Genomic DNA, 24,055 nt, shown 5'->3' on the forward strand with positions numbered 1-24,055 from the left:
GTTTGTTGAGTCTCATCTGACTACAAACAAAACCTCTTACCTGCCTGAGGGAGAACATTTCCATCCTGTCTGTTTATGTAGGTTGCTCGGGCTTCCTTAGTGGACCAAGGGTCACAAGAGGATCCAGTACTGATGTAACCAGGGCTGACAGGTGCATTTTGCCTTAGTTGAGAGAGTGCTGGCCTTGGAAGCAAGAAGGCCTGAACTTACATACTACATTAGACACTAACTGATTTTGTGTCCCTGTGCTTGGTGAGTCATGAAAATTAGTGCAGCACTTTACATCTAGGGCCTCATTTGATAGTCACAATGACTTTGTTATTCCCATTTTACAAATCAGAGGGTCCCACACAGCTAGTGATTCAAACAGGATTCAAATGAACATTTCTCTTACTTCAAGTTCAAGAAACATCTAAAGCTGCCTTTAACTTTAGTTTTCTCACCTGCAAAATAAGCCTGATAGTACCTGCAGTGCTTATGTCACAGGCAGATCATAAAAATCAAAAGAAATAATGCATGGAAGGAGCTTGCTAAACTTTTAAAGTTCAGTATAAGCCATTATACTCCAGAAGAACTGGGAAATATAGGAGAAAATCCATCAATGGACGAAGTAAGAACTGTGGAAGAGTCTGAGCCTTAGAAGTGCCAATTATCGTTATCTCCATCATTATCGAGTCACCATCATCTTGATTGTAGATCAATTGAACCAGAATACCTGCTTCTTTTAAATATATATATATATATATATATATTTAAAAATCTATTTATTTAAAACTTAAATACAAAATAGAAAAAGAAAAAAATTGCCATGTACACAGCAGAATATAAGATTCAAAATATGAGACAATAAATTTCCATTTCAAGAAGGTCTATATAATAGATACTATACATAGTATATAAATATGCTATAAATAATATATAAATACTAAATACTAAAACAATTCTTCAAAGTTGTCCATATTTCCTTCCTTGTAGTTTTTTTTTGTTTTATGCTGTGCACTTCTTACTTTATTCTTTATTTTCCTTCTTCCTCATACCTACCTCTCCCAAGAATGCTACAATTAAGCATATATATATAATATATATATAAGCACATATACATTACATATACAAACACACAATACATAAACATATACAGAGGTATCTATACTCATACATATATGTACACATAGACATTCATATATGTTTATGTAAGGTCATACTACATATGTCCTCTGTTTCTTTGAAGATGGATAACATCACTTTTCATAAGTCTAAATCTTTCCATATTTTTCTAAATCTACCACTTCATCATTTCTTACATCACAGCAATATACCAACCATATGCAATCTTATTATTTTAAATAGTATAAAACAATATTTATATGTCTGTTCCAGTACAGTTTCTCTATTTTTCTCTTTTGATTAAATCTATTTTAGCTTTAACTTGGTCTGAGATTAATTATTTCTGCCTCTGCTCTTTTTATCTGCTCTTAAAAAAAAGGCAAATAGTCCCAATAAGCAAAGAGAAGCTTTTCTTAAAATGTGTGGACCCTCAATGAGACCAAAGAAAGAAGAAAAGGACTCATTTTAATAAAAATATTCATGGAAATTCTCACTGTAGTGGCAAAGTATTGACCTATACCATAATTTGGTATAGGAATGTCATGAAATCCTGCTATGCTATATGAAATGATGAAGAGGATGGTTTCAGAAAAACCTGGGAAGATTTGTATGAACTGAATCAAATGAAGAGAGAAGGATCAGGAGAACATTTTATAAAATAATAACACTGTAAAATAAAAAGTTTGAAAGAACTCTGATAAATTAAATTTCAAACCATGATTCCAGAATACTGATGATGAAGCATGCCATATAACTGATAGAAAAGGTGATGGACTGCAGAGAGGCTTGCATTTTTTTTGCTTTTTCCCCCTCTTAATTACAAATAGATATAATAACATTCATTTTTAATAATTTTTGAATTTCAAATTCCCTCCCTTGCTTCTCTTTCCTCTCTTTGAAAAGGTAATCACTTTGATATCAATTATACATGTGCAGTCATGCAAAAAAAAAAAAAAACCCAACCTTTCCTATTAGCCATGTTGCAAAAGAGAACAAAGACAAAAAAAGAAAGGAAAAATATAAGAAAAAAAGCAAAAATTGTATTTTTTGATCTTCTCTCAGACTTCATTAGTTCTTTCTCTCGAGATAGGGAGCATTTTTCACCATAAGTCCTTCAGAATTATCTTATATCATTGTATTGCTAAGAAATATCAGTATAATGATAAGTTGATTATCATACAATACTGATGCTGTTGTGTAGAATGGTTCTGCTCATTTTTCAGTTCATGTAAGTTTTCCCAGGTTTTTCTGAAACCATCCTGCTTGCCATTTCTTATAGCACAATAGTATTCCATCACAGCTATATACCACAACTTGGTTAACATTCCTCAAATGATGATCTTTCCTTCAATTTCCAATTCTTTGCCACCATAAAAAACAGCTATAATAAATGTTTTTGTTCATATAGGACCTTTTGCCTTTTTCTTTGATCCCTTTGTGATACAGACCTAGAAGTGCTGGGTCAAAGGGTATGCCCTTTGGTCATTCCAAATTATTCTCCAAAATAGTTGGATCAGTTCACAATTCCAAGAGTGCACCAGTGTCCCAATTTTTCTACAACCCCTGCAATATTTGTTATTTTTCTTTTCGGTTATATTAGACAATCTGATTCTTGGAATTGTTTTAATGTGCATTTCTCTAATCAATAGTACTATAAATCACACCTGATTAGAGAGATGCATTTTTAAACACAGCCAATTTGAGAATTGTTTTGCTTGACTATGCATATTTGTCACTAGGGTTTTCTTTCTCTCTCTTCCCCACCTTGGGCTTCCATCATTGTGCCATCAGACACAAGGCAATGTGGGGGACAGGAGATTGGGAGAAGAAGGAGACAATGCATAGGATCTCTCCCAGCCCTTTTCCAAAAAAGAATAAAACAGAAGGAAGGCAAGTAAAAAAATCACAGACAAGCTGGACAGTTTTGAAACTTACATGTCGAATCACATACTTTAAAAGAAAAGCAAGATTAATATAATGCAGTCTCATAGTTTAATGTATAATCTTCGCTTAAATGTATACGGAGATATTTGCTTTATTTGCAAATTTATTTGCAAATTAAATTGAAAAATGAAATAGTGTGAAATACTTTGTTGCCTAAGTGACTTTAAAGGGAAAAAAATCCTCTTGGGACTCTATTAGCCACTTAAGATTTGAAGATGCTCACTGAAAGGTGTCAATTCTAGTTCCATCTTTATAACTACCCTGAAGAAATTTTCACAACTATTCTTTGGAGCCTGGCTCTTCTGCCTCTATTTCCATGGCAACAGATATTCAGTATGTGAGCCCAGGGAGCAGCATCCTTTTGACTATATCTTAGATCAGCCCATTCTCATAGTGGTTGCTGGGGAAATAGCTGACTTTCTAAAAGGAATTTCCATTCAAACCCAAAGAAATAAAAATTGGTCTTAAAGTGAAAGGAATGAAGACAGGAAAAAAAAGTACTCATATCATCAAATTAGGATGCTATGGCAGCTTTCTTTCTTTTTAAAATAATAATTGATTTTTATTTTTTTCAATACATGCAAATATAGTTTTTAACATTCATCCTTATAAAATTTTATGTTCCAAATTTTTCTTCTTCCCTCTGTACCTTCCTCTTCCTCTAGACTGCAAGCAATTCAATATAGGTGAAATATGTGCAATTCTTCTAAACATATTTCCAAATTTGTCATATTACACAAGAAAAATCAGGTAAAAAGGGAAAAATGAGAAAAAATAAGCAAACCACCCCAACAACAAAGGTTAAAATACGATGTTATGATCCACACTCAGTTCTCACAGTCCTCTTTCTGGATGTAGATGATTATTTCCATCATACATTTAAAGGAATTGGCCTGAATTGCATCATTGTTGATAAGAGCCAAGAATATCACAGTTGATCATCATTTAATCTTGTTTTTAAAAAGCAGCCATTCTTTTACTTAAGAGTAAAACCTGCAAGATTACTGAGATCAGGGGCCATACCTTCCTTTTTGGTTTGTCTATTCCCTTCCTTTTTCTTCCCTGCTCTTACTCTAATGGATCTCTAGTCTGTAGATGACCCCTCTCCAGTTAAGGAAACCCTTACATATAAAAATCTGAACTTATACACTAAATTATAGAATAATTACTTGCATTTCAGAAGTGTTTCACCCAAGGGCTACATTAAATAGTAAAGTTCTCTGGAGCTTTTCAAACTAGCTCTGACCAAAACCAAAAAATCTATAAGCAACATTTCATAACAAAAAATTTATATAAAATGAGGTAAACTTCCAGTTGTAGATATTTGGTAATAGCTTATTTTAGAGGGTCCTTAGAGGTCATCTATTTGAAAGTGTAAAATGGAAAAAACATGGCTTCTGGCATCAGGAGACCTGGATTCTAGCCATGACTGCCATTTGTTAGGTGTGTGATCTTTGGAAAGTCATTTGACCTAATGTGTTACTTCATCTATAAAATAAAGATTTGGCTTCAGAGCCAAATTCAGAGCTCCAAATCTCTAATCTTGTTATTTTCTTAATTTTATGAAGCCCATATTATTTAAGCTCAGAGAGGTTAGATGATTCATCTAAGATCATTCAGATAATTAATGACAAAGCTCAAACTGAAAACTGTTACCTTGACAGATATTTCAGTATTCTTTCTGACATGCCAGCCCAATAAATTTCAACACTCAGAATCACTAAATCGGAGAATTGGAAGGGATTTCATAAGCCATATAGACAAACAGGTATACAACTAAGCTTTAAGTAGGACAAAGTACTTTCCTTATAATTCTGTGATATAGATATAACTAATAATATGTTCCCATTTTATTGATTTGGAAACTGAGGTTACCTGAATTTAAACTGAACACGGCCACTGAATTTGTAAGTAATCAAAAAGGGATTTGAACTTGCTTCTCCTGACTCTTAGCCCAGTGCTCCATCTACTATGTAATACCACAAAATTCCCAAAATTTGGTCATTCAATTTTTTTTGAAAAACTTTCAATGATAGAACTCCTGAGGCAGTCCATTCTAGTTACAGTTAGCCCTAAATATTAATAAACATTTCTCTATATGAAATATACAGATATGTACATATATAAATATCTCTTATACCTCTTGATGTCTCTGCAACAAAATAAAGTACATTCCTTAGATAGGTTAGTCCTATTGCTTTTTGCTTTCAATCTCAACTTTTCCCTTTATTTTTCCTCCCCCTCCAATATTTACTATCTCAGTTTTACAGATTATATTTTCAGGTCGGAGTCATAAAGTTTTATGCAATGCTGTTTCTGCCCAAGCCTAAGGGAATTTTATAAAGAGACAGCCCAATGCTTCATGCTGCATATGTGAATGAAGATATGACTATGGATTGGCTGACAACACTTAGTACAATGTTGTTTATCTTTGTAAGGAATGCACTGTACTTTGCTGTAGGGACTTCCAGAGACATAGGAGATATATGTGGAAAGAGAAGTTTCAGAAAGTTATTAGAGAGAGACTTCTGAATGGCAGACTTAAACTCCTGGAGATGTGGACATATGTAGGAGCTGGTCACATCACATTCTTTTCTCTCCACAGCTTGCAATTTTAGAGATTGTTAAGATTGTTGGGTGAGATCATTCTCACTCTCTCCTGGTTTGAACTGAGATTTATATAACTCTAGCCGAAGAGTTCATTTACTCTTGTGTATTCTTGGGTATAATCTAATTTGTAGAACTTCTCCAATTTCTGGTTACTGTTTTGCTTAGATAAATGTCTTTATCTATTTGTGGTCTTCTCTGTAACTGGCATTTGATGAGAAGCTGCTAAGTATAAGCTAAACATAACCATCCCTTCACCTTCAGAGAGATCAAAGAATCGGCTTTTGTTCTGGACCCTTAATGTTGCACCCTTAGACTTAAGCAACCTTAGAAACATTTGAAGGTAGCAGATAGATTTAATTCTAGTCTAATACCTCTCTTGAAGATATTGCAACCTCTGACGGTCCTTGACTCTACCTATCACTAGATAGCAAGATGATGGGATAGAAACAGTTTACCTCCTACTTTCTTTAGATGTAAGATCTGACATATCCATGCTATGTATTGATGAACCACATCTACATATGTCTGTATTTGTGTGTATGTGTGTATATAGATAACCTCATACAGAGATTTTACAGTTAAAAAGATAATTCACTTTATTTTGCTCTCAAACAGGTAAATCCACATATTTGAAAAATAAAACATTCCAACAAATCATATTCCTCAAAAGTGAACAATTTCATAAGAAAACAATATTAGTATTTGTAGTCAATACTTTCATATTCATTCATAACTCTTATACATCTTAAGATTATCTAGGTATTCATTATAGCTAAGGATCTAAAGCCCAAATCATGGTGATTTGCATTTGTAGATCATTTTACATAGTATATGAAGCACACTCACATACATCATCTCATTTATTCTATATCTAGATATGTGTGTATATGTTCTCTTCCCAGTGGATACAGTACTTCTTGAGAATAGAAACTGTTTCATTCTTTTTATTTTTATTCCCAGCACCCAGCATTGTTCTTGGCACATAATAGGTACTCCATAAATGTACGGGCTGATTGACTGAATTCTTACAACAATCCTTTGAGGTAGGCAAGTTGGGTCATTGTTCTCAATTACAGATGAAAAAACTGAGAGTGATTTATCTATAATCACATGATTAAAAAATGACAGAGTCCCATGGGATTAAAAATGAGGTTTTTTCCTATAAAAGTTACTCTGGGGAGACATTTCTGCTTCTATTTATTAAGGAAATTTATAGACTTCTATCTGGGGAGATTAAAGGCCACTAGGTAACACCAATGGGCATTCACAACCTGAACCTAAATACTGTAAGCAAGTTTATTTACATAAACTTACCATCTGCCAGATAAACTACATTTCCTCCTAAATATCTTTTTGTTTATGATATGTTGAAATTCTAAATGGCAATAAAGAAACTAGGTTTAAAAAACAATCTGGGGTGAAAGATGGTAATGGGCTATAAATCCTTTTCCTTCCAGGGAATTTTGACAGACTAAGCAGTAATATGACCAGAAAATAGTGCTTTGAATATAAAGATATCCAGTGATTTTCATGAAATTTATTTTTTTGGATTTCAATTTCTATTCCCTTCTGCAGAAATAGACAAAGTGGTGAAAATGTGATGGCTTGCTTTTTTTTTCTTGGTGGACAAAGGTGTGTCAGGATTGCAAGGCCTCTCACACAGGTATATATGAGAGAAGTGAGAACTCAGAAAGTGTTGTCAAGAAGGTCTCTGATATGGATCTTATAACACTATGTTGCCCAGTTTTTTGATGTATTCTGTGCTCGAGACCTAAAGCTATTCATTGCCCAGCCCAACACATCACCCCCCCCCAGGATCCCTAGAACTATACTGCCACAAAGAAGTCTCATCCGATTCTCCCCATAAAACATAGTATAACAGGCCAGCCAAGCACCTGTTCAGAAGCCTGAGCTAGAAGCAGCCTCTGAGTGGGAGAGAGACTGGTACCCTTCTCGGGGCTCTTGGCAGCAGCTATTCTTGTTCCTCAACATAAATCTCTTACCTTCCTGATAGGTGGATATCAATGAGTGGGTGGGTAGCAATAAGAATGTGACAAGGAAGAAGACATTGAGATTTTCCATCTATATCTCCCCTACCTTCTTAAACTTGTAGTAGGAACAAAATAACCTGGCTATTGAATGATGAGATACTTCATTGATATATAATAGCTTCAACCCTGGAAAAGTATCCTCTGAGCATGTAGGTCATTTTCATCAAGTTTTTGATTTTACATTTAGGCCCCACATCATCTTCATTCATTAAAGCAATGTCAAGAAAAAGTTAGAAATGTTTTCTGAAGATGTTTCTGGGCCCTGAAAACACAACCACACTGACCCAGGCAGGCAGAACATCAGTTAAATGTGGAAGTACGATGCTTCCTTTCCTTTCTCACTCATAGATTCTGATTACAAGCATGAGGTTAGAGAAGTGTGTAGATTCACCATTCCTTTGCTTTATCCGCCATCAACACTGACCAGGGCTTTCTGAGATCAGCCATCTCCACAATCCCAGCTCCCATATCCCTTGTATTTCTGGAACTGGTACCAATTCTCAAGTGCTAGTGTGGCCACCCTCACTAGAATATGAAGCCTAAGAATAATGGGTGCTAGAATCTAGTTTGTATTCATGTGGAGTTGACTTGGGAAAACTTATCAAGTCAATGACCTAGTTGGAAAGTTGTCTTCATTGTTTTAAACCCTTTCTGTTTATGACAAAATTGGAGCTAAGTAAAAACAATCCAGAGCCAAGCTTGTCCACTGTCTGGCACCACAGGTAGTAGTGTCAGTAAAATTCAATAATACTGTGTTTCATGCTACAGAAATATGATTCATTTGGGAGAAAAGGATGTGGTGATTAGCACTGCTTAAAAATCTTTCTGCTGGAACCAGGAAAACATTGTAACAGCAAGATCAACTGTGATGGATTTGGCTCTTCTCAGCAATGTGAAGATTCAAGGAAATTCCAAAAGATTTAGGATGGAACTGCCAATCAGATCCAGAAAAAATATGGATAATGTGGATTAAAGTGTGGTATTTTCACCTTTTTGTTTATTTTTTCTTTCTTACGTGTTTTCCCCTTTTGATCTGATTTTTCTTGTACAATATGACAAATATGGAAATATGTTTAAAAGGATTGTACATATTAAATCTATATCAGATTGCTTACTGTCTTGGGGAGGGAGGGAAGACATAAGGGGAGGAGGCAGAAAAATCTGGAAAACAAAGTCTTACAAAAATGAATATTGAAAACTATCTGTATTTGGAAAAATAATACACTACTGAAAAAAAAAATCTTTCTGCTGTTTAGGGTACAGGGTAACAGCCTATCCAAAAGGAGAACTCCCACCACACTTGTAACTTGTAACTTGCCATTTGTAACGTGCCCTCCTGGCAGTTACTATTACTAGTCTGTCCTAAGCCCAACAGAGTACCTTTGACCACTGTCCTTTGCAGTGTCAACTCTACCTGGCTCACCTCCTCTGAGGCCTTCAAAGGTCTCTGGCCACGATCTCTTGAATCTATAGTTTAATAATTGGTAGCACGCTCAAGAACAGCCATGTGTAATCTTAAAAGCCTTTATTGTACCTACTCACATAATGCCCTAACTGATGCCCTGACTTGTTGGTTCCCGAGTGAACACCTGGTCAGAAGACCCACGTGTTCACTACCAAAATCCTTACCTCTTTTGGCTATCCATCTTGGCTTGGTCACTCAGGCTAGGGAGCCAGGGTGAAGACAGATAGATAGGTGAATGGACAGATAGAATTATAGATTTAACACTTTAGAGGCTATATAACCCTCTAATATTTAAAGATAAGGAAACTATGGGTAGGAAGAAGGATCCATATGAAATAGCAAGAAATCCTAGAAGAATGAGCAAGGATTGGGAAAATCATCCAACCAAAAGAATCAGAGAAGCGGGCTATTATCTACTTGAAACTCATATATAAATAATGCAATGAGTTATCACAATGAAAAGACAGTGTTCTTACAGCATAAGATGGGTAGGGAAGGAAGATAAAAAAGTATTTTGAAGGAAACTGCTAGACACTATAAGAAGAGTAGGAGAAAAAGAGGAAGGGAGATTGGGGAATAAGGGAAGGAGGAGGAGAGAATAGCAAGTTAGGGTTGAGGGGGGAAGGCAAGAAAAAAGAATTAGGGGAGGGAAAGGGAGAGAGAGAGAATCTGAGAGACAGATTTTTGCCAATGTTAACTGTGAACAATTGTCTGCTCCTTTCATTTATTGCATGAAATGTGAGTCACTCTGCAGTAAAATCTAGCTTTTGGCAAAAGCAAAATCTAGTACCTGACTTGCTGGGTGAATTTAGCAGGCTGCTCCCTGACTGAGAGACTCAATTAGAACTTCTTATCCGAAGTAAAGTTTCTCAGTTGTCCTGAAGCTCAGGAAAGAGGGGATGAACACCTGCTTTTATAATCTCTCCCAGTCCAAGAAATGCAAGAGTTCATGTTCTTTAATATCTCTGTTTCTTAGGTGCACTTGAGGTTGGAATCAGGAACCCCACATTACAATTAAGGACTGAGAAGGATCAATAAAGCTCCTTGAACTGGGGCAGAACAAATGAGGTGAAAATCACATGACTTTGGACTCCTGAGGCTTCAACCTCAATCTGAGAGGCAATCTTCCAGTCTGAGAGCTGATTAGCAGGCTACATCCATGGTCCCCAAACTCCAGTTGCTTTGGGATCACAGTGGGGATCTTCATCAGGATAGAATACTGGTACAGAGCTCTTTTGATAATGTTGGAGCCGGCCCAGAAGCTTCTTAACAATACTGGGATATTTACTGGATAGGTCATATCTCTCTTCAGGGTCTTGTTGTATATCAAAAAGCCAGAGGTTTTTGTTTGGGGGGTCAGGTGATGGTTGCCTTGTGATATTGGATAATGATGGAGGTGGAAACCAATAACCACAGCCTGTTAACAGAAATACAAAACAGTAAGAAGAGACCCAGCATACATGTGAAGAGAACTTGGAAACATGCACACTTGGCTTTTCCCAAAAGGCCCTGCATCCCTGAACTCTTTCCCACCTGAACTCACGCCCCCTGATATACCTGGCCAGGAGTAGAAGTAGATATGCTTCTTGCTATTCAGTGCTATTTCCAGATAACTTCACTCCACCAAGTCTATTCTCCTTTCTAGATCCTGTTCTTGGGTTACATTCTTGGGTTGGTTCTGGAGTTATATTTCCTTCCTTCTCAAGGAATCCTCAAAGACATTCTCTATCCTAAATCCTACCCTTAAACTAGAGGACTTAACTGACATGTTGAGGCTCCCTCAAATACTCTTTCTTCCTTGTTTATCCTTCTCAACTGTCATGATCTTAGTCTTCATTCTGTGATGAAGCTTCTCTCTTTTCTCTAGGACAACAGCTTCCAAAATGTTAATCTCACATTTCTATCAGTAATAAATTTTTAAATGCGTATTTAGTTACTTATAAATTATGTACATGTATTAGTGAACTATAACACGCGCTAGAAAACTTTTAAAAATATAGAAATTTTAAAAAGAGTGGGGAAATGCCTTTGGGAGCTGTGTAGAGAATGGAATGGACAGATGGGCAAGAGGTTTAAAGAAGGTCAAACTGCAGTAATCTAGGACAGAGGTGATCAGGTTCTGAACCCACAGAGGGGAGAAGACAGAAATATTATGGAGGGAAAACAGGAAGATTTGGTGACAAATTGGATATGTGGGGTGAAGGAGAATGAAGAGTGAAGGTGATTCCTAGGTTGTGAATGTGGATTCCTAGAAGAACAGTGGTACTCTCAACAGAAATAGGGAAGTTTGTAAATGAGTAGGGTTTTTTTGGGGGGGTGGTGAGGAAAGATAAAGGGTATGATACAGATTACATACCATCCATACTTGCTCATTCTGTCCCACTCAAAATAAAAAGGGGGAATATAGGAACCCTTATCCCTGATCACCATCCAGAAGAAGAAAGAAAGGAAAGAAATAAGCAAAGAAACAAAAAAGGCATTTAATACATGCCTTCTATGTGCAAGGCACTATGCTCAACATGCCACAATTATTATCTTATTTAATTCTTATAATATGGGAGCTTGATGCTAATATTACCCTTATTTTACAGATGAAGAAACTGAAGCAGACAGAGATTGATTGATTTCCTAAGGTCATACAGCTATTAAGTGTCTGAAGCTGCATTTGAGATCAGGTTTTTCCAATTTCAGAACCAGAGCTTGAGTCATTATGTCACTTAGTTGTTTAAAAACCCACAGAACACAGAAATACCGTTTGAGGTGCTCTTGCTATGGTCAAAGGGGATCTGAGAGACAGAAGATAGGTATGTAGAGAGGTGGAACTTTGTCTGGGCAGTGATGTCAGGCTAAGAGAATGGAAACTGGGAGCTTTCACAGGAGAGGAAGGAGATGGAATACAGCTATGCTGAGGAAAAAGGGTAGGAGTAGTTAGGGAGCAATTACAGAAAAGTGACTTGATTAATTATCCTAGAGAGGAAACAAGTGTGATCCAACTTCCCACTTTCTGATTAGCTGACCACTTATCTCTTGGGGACAAGTCATGGTTCTGGCTTTGGAGACAGAGGCTAGAGTATAAAACACAAACTCCTTTGTGGAAACTCTCCACCATCTGGCTCCAGCCGACCTTTCCGGGCTCATTCCCATTCTTCCCCTTCACCCATTCTACACCTTTGCCATTCTTTGTCATTCTTCACATCTGACATTTCACTTTTCATCTCCTTGCCTTTGCATAACGTCCTCCATGCTTCAGAGGCTTCTCTTCTCATCTCTGCCTTGGAGAATTTCTGGCTTCCTTCCAAAATCAGTTCCTGGGCTACCTCCTAAATGAAACCTAAAACTTCCCCAGGTGCTAGTACCTTCCCCCTTAGAAATTACATATAATGTATAAAATTTGTGTCTATTTTTTGTGTTCATATTAATTATTTCTAAAAGAAAGTAAATTCCTTTCAGGACAATAACTGCTACTTTTTTTCTTGGCTGAATTCTTAGAAACTAGCACAGTATCTGACAGTCAGGGGTAGTTGGTAAATGCTTAAAAACGATCTCTCTAGGAAAAAAAATACCCATAATACATTTTTAAGTTTAATCTGCATTATTAACACTTTTTCAAGACCTGTTTTTGTACCAATTGCCAATTTCTGAGGTGTAAATACAATTGAAAATTTAGCAATCGATTGTCTGCTGTCATTTGAGCTGCCTCCAGCACATCCCTGAACAACACATCACTCACTTAATGAATGCTCGTTAAATGTTATTGAATGGTCACAAGCATTTAAAATTATCTGCCTTCTCAAAAATGTAGTGGGAAACTTCTTCCTTTCCCCCCCTTTTAGAATTAATTTCCAATGGTTTTAGTAAAAATCAGTAGATTAAACCCAATTTTCTGACTTAGTAGCTCAAAGAACATGCCTTATAAGGGTCATTGGTTTAATTTGTAGACATTTGCTTGATTATCTTGAAAATAAACATTCAAAGAAACTTGAAAAATAGTAATAACACATTGTAATTGAGAACAGGTTGCCTAGCAAAAGAGGGAAGAGAAAACCTTAAAGAATTAATATTTTACTTCTGCCACACAACACGAAGGATCATAAAAATATTTTAAAGACTATTTTTAGCCCTCCAGGTGTCTGGGTATGGGCAGGAAAAGGGCAGAATTTAGGGACAGAGAAGTAAGCAAACTACTGCATGCACATAATGTTAAGAGATGATCTTCTTATTCTCATTTTTCACTTTATAGCTGCAAATTTATGACAATTTTACTACCTGGATAGCCAGTCAGTAGTTTCCAGTTTCCATATCGAATTGCTGCATGGATAGATACATTGAAGGTAGAATATGTAGTAGGAAAGGAATCACTCTTAGAGGGAGGCCTAGTGCTTTCTGGACCTAAAAGGAAACAATATGGAAGAGTGAGGTTAAATTTTCAGTAGCATAGAGTTATAGATCTACTTTATGTTTCTCTTGCAGAACACTAAGTAGCTTTGATATAATACTAGAGTATAAACAGGTTTCCTGCCCTAAAAATGAATTCTTCATTATACTGTTATTTTATATAAATAGCTACAGTAACATCAGATGTCTAATTGTTAGAAATCCTGAAAAGAAATATTTCAAAGGCATTAGAGTTCTGATCTAGCTTTAAAATATCTATGCCCTGTCTTTTACATTGTTCTGTTGTAGTATGTGGGGGGGGATGAGGAGAAGAGTATTTAAAATCTGGGAAAGACTAGTCTGGGATTTCACTTCTTGCTGGGGGAATGCCCTCTAACCAATGCAAAATGGCACATTATCTAGGTAGGGGAGGAGAAAAGAAGAAAAAGAAATTTACATGATAATTTAGCTGAATATTTGAAGAAATGGCAAACTGTGCATAGCAGATTTGCAATTTCATTTACAATCATCTTTTTTATTGTGCTATTTTGTGGAAATGCTTGTTTTATTTTATATTCCATTTATTCCATATCCATTAAAGATAAAATAAAAAAAGGAAAGACATCATTTGTGAGTTAATAGTCTAGAGCATTGTCCAGCACACTGGAAAGTTAAGCAAATCACCTAGGAACACCCAGTCAGGATGGGTCAGAGGATAACACTAGGTCAAGCTGCCTGTTGTTAACAGGACATGGGGATTAAACACTCTCATTTCCTGCAAGGGAGGATGTGTTGATAAACTGCAATGAACAAATCCTTGAAGGACTTTACCTTCTAGCTTAGAGAACTCTTGCCAGAGGACCTCATTGTTCTGACTGGTCAGTATTTCATGTAGCCCTCTATATTTAAGCAGGCTTCAGATGAGCTTTACTTCATTGCTTCTATCTCACCAGCACCTGAAAACCCTCTATGGCTTCCCTTACTCCTACATCATCATAACTTTACAAATATTATCTCATTTGATCCCCACAACAAGTCTGGGAGATAGGTGCTATTATTATCCCCATTTTACAGATGAGGAAACTGAGACAAACAGAAGATAAATGACTTGTTCAAGTATCAAAGGCTGAATTTGGAATCAGGTTTTCCTAATTCTAGGGAAAGTATTCTTTAAACTGTTCTACTTAGTTGTGTTTCTAGTCATAATCGAATCACTATTGTCATTATTACTTGAAAAGGTATGTTAATTTATTGCCCTTAGTCTCCACTCAGCACCTGGTAACTTTCCAAATACATTCCTCTCTGGATATCACTAAATGCATTGTTTTTCTGCCACCTCCTCCCCTTAAAAAGTAAGTTAATTATGGGCAGGGACTGTCTTTACTTTAGTATTTGTATTTCTAATTCTTGACACAGAGAAAATATTTTGAAGGCTTTTTTATTAAATAATTTTCTTTTCTAATTGAATATGGAATTATAGGCCAAATGTTTGTTTGTGCTTTTTTAAATTGATTTTTTTTCCTGATTATACATGTACATTCATTTTTAAATACTTATTTCTTTATGAATCATGTTGGGAGAGAAAAATCAGAACAAAGGGGAAAAACCACAAGAGAAAAAAAAAAACAAGAAAAAATAAAGTGAACATAGTATGTGTTAAATTACATTTAGTCTCCATAATTCTCTCTCCAGATGCAGATGGCATTTTCCTCTTGTGATTCTTTTTTTTTTTTTTTTTTTTTTTTTTTTTTTTTTAACATTGTTTCCTTAGAGCTTTGTTTCCAATCATTGAGATTGCCTTGGATCACTGAACTGCTGAGAAGAACCAAATCTTTCACAGTTGATCATCACACATTCTTGCTGTTACTATGTACTATGTATTCCTATTTCTGCTTGTTTTGCTCAATATTGGTGTAAATCTTTCCAGGACTTTGTAAAATCAGCTTGTTCATCAAATTTTTATAGAACAATAATATTCCATTACTTTCAAAAACCATAACTTATTCAGCCATTTCCTAGTTGATGGGCATCTAACTCATTTACTAATTCTTTTAAAAGGAGTTAATTTCTTTTGTTCATGGCACACAGTAAACTTGGATTTGTACAGTTCAGTGATTTCATCTTTGAGGGGAACTTTTGGAATGGCAAATTACTTTGCTGATGCAAACTGACAAAATGTCCACAGTTTAAAAACCTTCTTAGAGCTCTGAGAGGTTTAGCACTTGCTGATCATCAGAGGGCCAGGTCTCCTGGACTCACCTTCCAGTTTCTGTGCCATAATCTCTTTCTTGGCCATGAGTGTAAAGTACAAGTTGGTACAGAGCCAGTGTGTAGTCATGTCTATCTTCTATAGTTGGTTGATGGGTATCAAACATATATACTTTCATGACCTTCTCCAGAAGTGAAGTGACAAAACTTCACTTGTTTTGTCAGGGTCCAACTGTGTCAGGGTCCAAACACTTATAGTTTCAAGTCCTTATTTGTCTGTCCATGTACAAATTGTTTACAAGCTCTTTAAAATGATACCTAATTGCTGGGGTCTTCATACTGTGAGAAAAGAACTGATTGAAAACTGAGGTCCCAGAGGGCAAAAACCATTTTTTTTGGCTGAGGTCTTTTTATATTTCTCAGCAAGGAATACAAGATCCTGTACCTGATGGGCTTTGAACATCTGTACTGTATCAGCACTTAGCAAAGTGTCTGGTACATAGTAGGCACTTAGTAAATGTTGGCTGATTTTAAAATATAGTGTCTAAACTACTGAATTAAATAAAGATCAGTTGTATTTAGTGTTCTTTATCTACAAATGAAGCAGAAACAGAAGGATTGCTCTGATCCAAGAATATCTGGATTCAAGTCTTACCTCTGATCTCCTGGCTAGATGATACTTAAATCATTTGCCTATAGTATTCTTCATAATTCCTCAAGGTTATACATCTCTCTCTCTCTCTCTCTCTCTCTCTCTCTCTCTCTCTCTCTCTCTCTCTCTCTCTCTCTCTCTCTCTCTCTCTTTCTCTCTGCAATTTTTCCTTCTTCCTTCATTCTCATATTGTCCCAATTACATGCAAAGGCAATTTTAAATATTTTTTAAATAAAATTTTGAGTTCCAAATTTTTTCCCTCCTTCCTCTCCTTCTTCCCTAGAAAAGTAACAATTTGATATAGGCTGCATATGTACAATCATATAAAACATATTTCCATATTTGACTATAAGATTTTTTATTTTACTTTTTTACAATCATATTAAACATATTTCCTTATTACTCATGTTATGAAAGAACAATCAGAACAAAAGGGAAAAAGAACAAAAAACAACAAAAAGGGTGAAAATAGTATGCTTTGACCTGCATTCAGACTCTATGGTTCTTTCTCTGAATGTGGATAGCATTTTCTATCATGAGTCTTTGAGGACAGGCTACAAGTTTCAAAGAAGGTAAGGTAAGAACCAGCACTGGTAGTTCCCTATAGCACTGAAATTCCAGGTCTAGTTCCTATCCTTATGCATGAACACAGGTCTTTAATGGGATTTCATCTACACAATGATACCCTTTTTTGTTTTTTTTAAGAGAATCTATTTTTTTTTGCTACCTTTAAAATTATTGATATTGATTATTTTTAACTTTACCTTCATTCTCCCAATATGTTTACCTCAAATCCCATCCCTTACAACAACAGAAAAAAAGAATGAGGAAAAAGAGTAGTTCATCAAGCTTATCCCAATACATCAACAAAATTGCATTGGATCTACACTGCCTTGAATCCACCTCGAACCCACAATTCTTTATCTTTCCAAATAAGGGACAAGGATGCACTTTCCATCTTTTCTTCATGACCAACCTTGGGTATTTTTTGGTATTTATGAAATTTTTATTTCTGAATAATTCCTCTCCATTCCTTATAATAAATTTTTTTAAAAAGAGAGAAATCAAAAAGAAGCTCTAAAAAACCAGCAGTTTAAGTATCACCAAGAGGAGAAGGAAATGGGTTTTGTTATCTCTTCTCCAGGGACAAGTGTGATCATTATGATTATACAATATTCAGTTTAATTTTTTCTTTCAATTTACAATGCTAGCTTATCTTATTTTTATAAAATGTCTTCTGACCAATGTGATCATTCCCTAATCCAATGCAGATCACAGGAGGTTTGGGAATATATTGCACAACTGTGTTTCATAGTGTTTAAAGGACACCATAGTCACAATGCTTAGTTACCATTTAAAACAAGACCAGCATAGAGATACACTGTAGACTGAGAAAATAAACATTTGTGGTTTCAGAACTCTAAGTCTCAACAATCTCACACCAACAAGTCTTTGGTACCAGAAGAAGGACTGTTTCATGCTTATTACTCCCTCTTTGTTTGGGTATGCTTTGTTTCCAAAGTAAACAGATAATCCTGGTGGCCAAGATGTGTGAGGTTATCAATCATGGGAAGTGTGTTCTTAATATACATGTTAGGAAAAAAATGGACAACTTCATTATTTATACCAAGTTTGTATAAAGGTCATATTTTGATATGGAAGGATGTTTGTTACATAAAATGGATATCTGATTTGTAAAATTATAAACAGAAAAGAGGAAATGTAGTCATGTTACATCTATTCATGTTTTGTCCAAATATATACAAAAAGGAACATAAAATACCTAAATAGTAAGTCTAACACTAAGTGATGAAAGATGTTGGCTGTTTTCTATCCTCATATACTCTGCACTGCAAGTTCTGTCTTTGTGAATACTTGCTGAAGAACAAAAATTACAACTTAATGAATGCTGCATCCCAAAGAGACTCAGTAGATCAAACTTAGGGCTCTACACACATAGCACAGCCTTGTAAACCCAACTAGCCACTTCCCACCACCCACATTCTCCATGCCCAACACCTTTCTGCTCAGATCTGCTCTGCCCTGAATGGCTGGTCTAAGTGGAAAAACTCTTTAGGAAAAGCAGATGCAGGGAATGAAATGCTGGGACCAGATGAATGGACCTAGACATTATTCAACTGAAACCTGTTCATGGACCTATTCATTCAAGTAGGTGGTCTTTAATCTCAAGTACCATTAATGATCATAGAATTAAGAAGATTTGAATAGTATTTCTACCAAAGAAAATTAATGTAGTGTATTTTTAGGACATAATCAGTGGAGAATTTCTCTGCCTTTGAGATTTATATTTGTTATAAGCGATTTGCTTTTTTGATGCTATTTTTATGTTTCACTATGAGAGTAGGAAGGTAGGAAAGAGAAAATCAATTTTTGTTCACTGAAAATGTATTTTGAAAAAGAAAACTAATTCTCAAAAATTAATGGGAGATGGATTTATACATACTCTTTAAAAAATAAATGTTACACTGATGTTTTTTTAAAATTATAATTTCTTTTTAAAAGATAACATTTTAAACTATTTTAAACTTTCTTTAAAGAAATTTTGTTTCAAATTTTCTTCCTTCCTTCAGATACTCTCTTTCCCATTGAGAAGACAAGGAATATAATACCAATTATACATATTAAATCATGCAAAAAATTTCATATTAGCCATGTTACCAAAAAATAGTAAGAGGTTTTACAAGGGTCAATGTTGAAAAATTATTCATGCATATATTTTGGAAATAAAGAGCTTTAATAAAAAAACAAGAAAAATAAAGTGAAAAAATATATTTAAATATGTACTCAGGAGATTGTTCTCTCTCTAAAGATAGTGTTTTTCATCATGGAAATTTGGAATTGTTTTGGATCATTATATTGATCAGAGTAGCTAGGCTATTCACATTTGAACATTATTATAACATTGCTGTTAATATGGTATTATGTTTTCCTGGGTTTATTCACTTCACTTTGTAGCATTTCTTATCAGTTTTCCCAGGCTTTTTTCTGAAACCATTCCCCTCATCATTTCTTATAGCACAATATTATTCCATCACAACCAAAACTCACAACTTGTCCAACCATTTCCCAATTGATGGACATCCCTTCAATTTCCAATTCTTTGCCACCACAAAAAGAACTGCTATACACATTTTTTTTTTTTGCATATATAGTTCCTTTTCTCTATAGGTGCTTTTAAAGAACATGGCTAACTTTCTGAATCTCCTCCCTCCCAATAGGCAATGTAATCCCTGTCCCAAAGCCCACTGGTATGGAACTCTCACTATTGGTGGAGGTGAAGGCTCTGCATGAGTTGGGGTAAAGCGAGAGAGATCCAGTTTCTGGCAATCTTCTTTTTGTCCCTTTTGAAACTCATTAAGACCAGTTTTATGTGGATTTATTTTGTATCCAGCAACTTTGCTAAAGTTGTGAATTATTTCTAATAACTTTTTATTAGAATCTCTGGGGTTCTCTAAGTATACCATCATATCATCTGCAAAGAGTGACAGTTTGATTTCCTCATTACCTACTCTTATTCCTTTAATCTATTTCTCAACTCTTATTGCCAAGGCTAGCATTTCTAATACAATATTGAATAGTAATGGAGATAGTGGGCATTCTTGTTTCACTCCTGATTTACAGGGAAAGGTTGCAGTTTATCTCCATTACATATTATGTTTACTGATGGTCTTAAATATATGCTCCTGACTATTTTGAGGAATAGTCCATTTATTCCTATACTCTCAAGTGTTTTTAGTAGGAATGGATGTTGTATTTTATCAAATGCTTTTTCTGCATCTATTGAGATGATCTTATGGTTTTTATTAGCTTGATTATTAATATGATCAATGATACTAATAGTTTTCCTAATATTAAACCAGCTCTTCATTCCTAGTATAAATCCTACTTGATCATAGTGTATTATCCTGGGGACTAATTGTTCTTTAAATGTTTGATAGAATTCACATGCAAATCCATCTGGTCCTAGGGATTTTTTTCCTAGGGAGTTTATTAATAGCTTGTTCTATTTCTTTTTCTGAAATGGGACTATTTAAGCAGTTTACCTCCTCTTTTGTTAATCTAGGAAGCCTATATTTTTGGAGGTAGTCATCCATTTCACTTAAGTTATCAAATTTATTGGCATAAAGTTGGGCAAAGTAACTCCTTATTATTTCTCAAATTTCCTCTTCATTGGTGGAAAGATCCCCCTTTTCATTTTTAAGACTAACAATTTGATTTTCCTCTTTCCTTTTTCTGATCAGATTTACCAAAGGTTTATCTATTTTATTGGCTTTTTCATAAAACCAACTCTTGTTTTTACTTATTAATTCAATAGTTTTTTTACTTTCAATATTATTGATTCCTCCTTTTAATTTTAGAATTTCAAGTTTAGTTTTTGGTTGGGGGTTTTTAATTTGGTCTTTTTTTAGCTTTTTAAGATTAATCTTCTCTTTCTCCATTTTATTTAAATAAGCCTCTAAAGATATAAAATTTCCCCTTATTACTGCTTTAGCTGCATCCCACAAATTTTGGTATGATGTCTCATCATTGTCATTATCTTGGGTGAATTATTAATTGTTTCTATAATTTGCTGCTTCACCCAGTCATTCTTTAAGATGAGATTATTTAGTTTCCAATTACTTTTTGGTCTATTTACCCCTAACTTTTTATTGAATGTAGTTTTTATTTCATTGTGATCTAAAAAGAAGGCATTTACTATTTCTGCCTTCCTGCATTTAATTTTGAGATCTTTATGTTCCAATATATATGGTCAATTTTTGTATAGGATCCATGAACTGCTGCAAAGAAAGTATATTCCTTTCTATTGCCATTCAGTTTTCTCCAAAAGTCTATCATACATAGTTTTTCTAATGTTCTATTTACCTCTTTAATTTCTTATTTGTTTTGTGGTTTGATTTATTTAATTATGAGAGTGCAAGGTTGAGATCTCCTACTATTATACTTTTGCTGTCTATTTTTTCTTGCAACTCTCTTAACTTTTCCTTTAGGAAGTTAGATGCTATACCACTTGGGGCATATATGTTTAGTATTGATATGGCATCATTGTAAGACCAGTTTTAAAGACCAGCTTTAAGACCAGTTGTTTTTGGAATTCATTAGGCTTAAAATGTTTGTGGCAGCCCTTTTCGTAGTGGCTAGAAACTGGAAGATGAACGGATGTCCATCAATTGGAGAATGGTTGGGTAAATTATGGTATATGAAGGTTATGGAATATTATTGCTCTGTAAGAAATGACCAGCAGGATGATTTCAGAAAGGCCTGGAGAGATTTACATGAACTGATGCTAAGTGAGATGAGCAGAACCAGGAGATCGCTGTACACTTCACCAATGATATTGTATGAAGATATATTCTGATGGAAGTGGATATCTTCAACATAAAGAAGATCCAACTCACTTCCAGTTGATCAATGATGGACAGAAACAACTACATCCAGAGAAGGAACACTGGGAAGTGAATGTAAATTGTTAGCACTACGGTCTATCTACCCAGGTTACTTATACCTTCGGAATCTAATACTTAATGTGCAACAAGAAAATTGGATTTACACACATATATTGTATCTAGGTTATACTGTAACACATGTAAAATGTATGGGATTGCCTGTCATCTAGGGGAGGGAGTAGAGGGAGGGGGGGGAAATTTGGAAAAATGAATACAAGGGATAATGTTATAAAAAAATTACTCATACATATATACTGTCAAAATTTTTTATAATTATAAAATTAAAAAAAAAGATACAAAACAAAAAAAAAAAAAGGAATTCATTAGGCTTCAAGTCCTCTATACCCTTCAATTTTCAAGTCACTTTGGTGCTTCTTGCTTTCAGCATCAAGAGAAAAGATGTAAGAGACTAATCCCACTTCAGATACTAAAGGAAAAGACTTCGGGAAGACATGAGAGAAGGGGGCAGTCTCCATCATGTCCCTACTCCTGGCTTGCTACACTAAAGACTTGGGGGAGTTTCCCTTTGGATGAGATCCAGGACCTTTTTAGGAGAACTCTTTTACTCTCTATTATCTGGCATATAATTTCATGCCTTCTTATGTTTTTCTGCTTTGTTACTAATTTTGATAAATGGATTTATTTGCTATAAGGGTCAAGTCTTGACTATAGAATTAGGAACTTTCTTCCCCTCCAATAATAATGACAAAGTAATCACAAGGGAGTTTTAATCTGATATCCCCTAGGCAAATAATATTTAAGGGATTAAACAGATATAATTTTAGTCTGGTACTTCTTTCTGAGGGGAGCAGAGTGGTGGGTTCTGGCCCCAAATTCTTAATTTCCCTCTTAGCCAGACTTAAAGTATCCCTTGGAAAAGGATGGAGGGGAAAAGAGGATAGAGATATCTATTTTGCTTCCCTTTAAGCCACACACAAGCATGACCAACTCTTGCCACATAGCAAAGAAATATAAATAAAATCAATCAACATATTGGTTACATCTGACAAAATATGACTCATTGAACATCTCTATTGAGGGGTGTAATATAAGCAGAAAACTGATTGTTAAATTTACACCTTGAAAATAAGCAAACCCTATATATGGTTTGATTTATCGTTTGTTAAATTGCTAGGCTTAAGATAATTTAGATTAGGGGCAGCTAGGCAGCCCTGAAGTCAGGAGGACCTGAGTACAAATCTAGCTTCAGTCACTTAATACTTCCTGGCTGTGTGACCCTATGCAAGTCACTTAACCTCAATTGCAAATAATAATAATAATAATAATAATTATAATTAAACTTAAAAGTGTATTGTAAGTATAACCTATTGTTCATATACCAGCATACCTCTGCCTCCCGACTCTACTTCTAGGAGGATATATTTCAATACCAATTCTCTGGAGTCAAGATTAGTCACTGCATTGATCAGAGTTGCAATGTCTTTTCATCTTATCTTCTTTTATACAACTATGGGAGGTCACAATGTACATCATTCTCTTGATTTTGCTTACTTACCTCTATAGTAGTTTTTTCCAAATCTTTCCCAAGTTTCTTAGTCTTTCATATTTATCATTTTGTATAGTGCAATGATATTCCATTATGGTCACACATCACAAATTGTTTAGCCTTTCCCTTCTTGATAGATAATTTCTTGCTACTATAAAAAGTAGTGTTAAAAATATTTTTATATCCATAGACCTTTCCCTCTATCTTTGACTTCCTTGGAGGAGGTCATCCTTATTAGCTTTATCAGTGAGTCTATCCTAGTTTTCTTGTATAGTTTTGTTTTTCCCCCAGAATTCCCCCCAATTTATCACTCCACTAACTTTTCTTCCCATAATTTCTCCAACATTCACCATTTTCATTTTCTGTCACCTTTGTCAGCCTCATGAGTGTGAGAGCTGGTAATACATAAATTCTCTTACTGTTAGTAATTTGGAGCACTCTTTCATGTGCTTTTTGATAATCCTCTTGCATTTTTATTTAATGCAACAAATATTTATTTATTGAGTGCCCCCTATGTGCCAGCATTCTTTTAGATGGCCACTGAGGGAGATTCAAAAGGATCCATTTTTGCCCACAAGGAGCTGACAGATTCCTTGGGGGAAATAAGATATATGTAAATGAAAGAATTAAACACTAATATAAATCAAGATAGGACATAATTGAGGACCAAAATGA

At 35.0% G+C, this 24,055-nt stretch overlaps 1 protein-coding gene across 1 annotated transcript in view; it reads right to left on the minus strand.

The window, feature by feature from the left end:
- Window positions 1-9,221: 9,221 nt before the first annotated feature.
- Window positions 9,222-24,055, minus strand: part of ARSB (arylsulfatase B) — a 232,662-nt gene continuing 217,828 nt past the window's right edge. The window contains exons 7-8 of the mRNA XM_074282345.1: window positions 13,441-13,563; window positions 9,222-10,591 (exon numbers count right to left, since the gene is read on the minus strand). Coding sequence (XP_074138446.1) covers window positions 10,326-10,591; window positions 13,441-13,563 — 389 coding nt within the window. The 3' untranslated portion in view covers window positions 9,222-10,325. The remainder of the gene's footprint in view (window positions 10,592-13,440; window positions 13,564-24,055) is intronic.

This window comes from Sminthopsis crassicaudata, chromosome 1 (genome assembly GCF_048593235.1).
Source record: "Sminthopsis crassicaudata isolate SCR6 chromosome 1, ASM4859323v1, whole genome shotgun sequence".
NCBI lineage: Eukaryota > Metazoa > Chordata > Mammalia > Dasyuromorphia > Dasyuridae > Sminthopsis > Sminthopsis crassicaudata.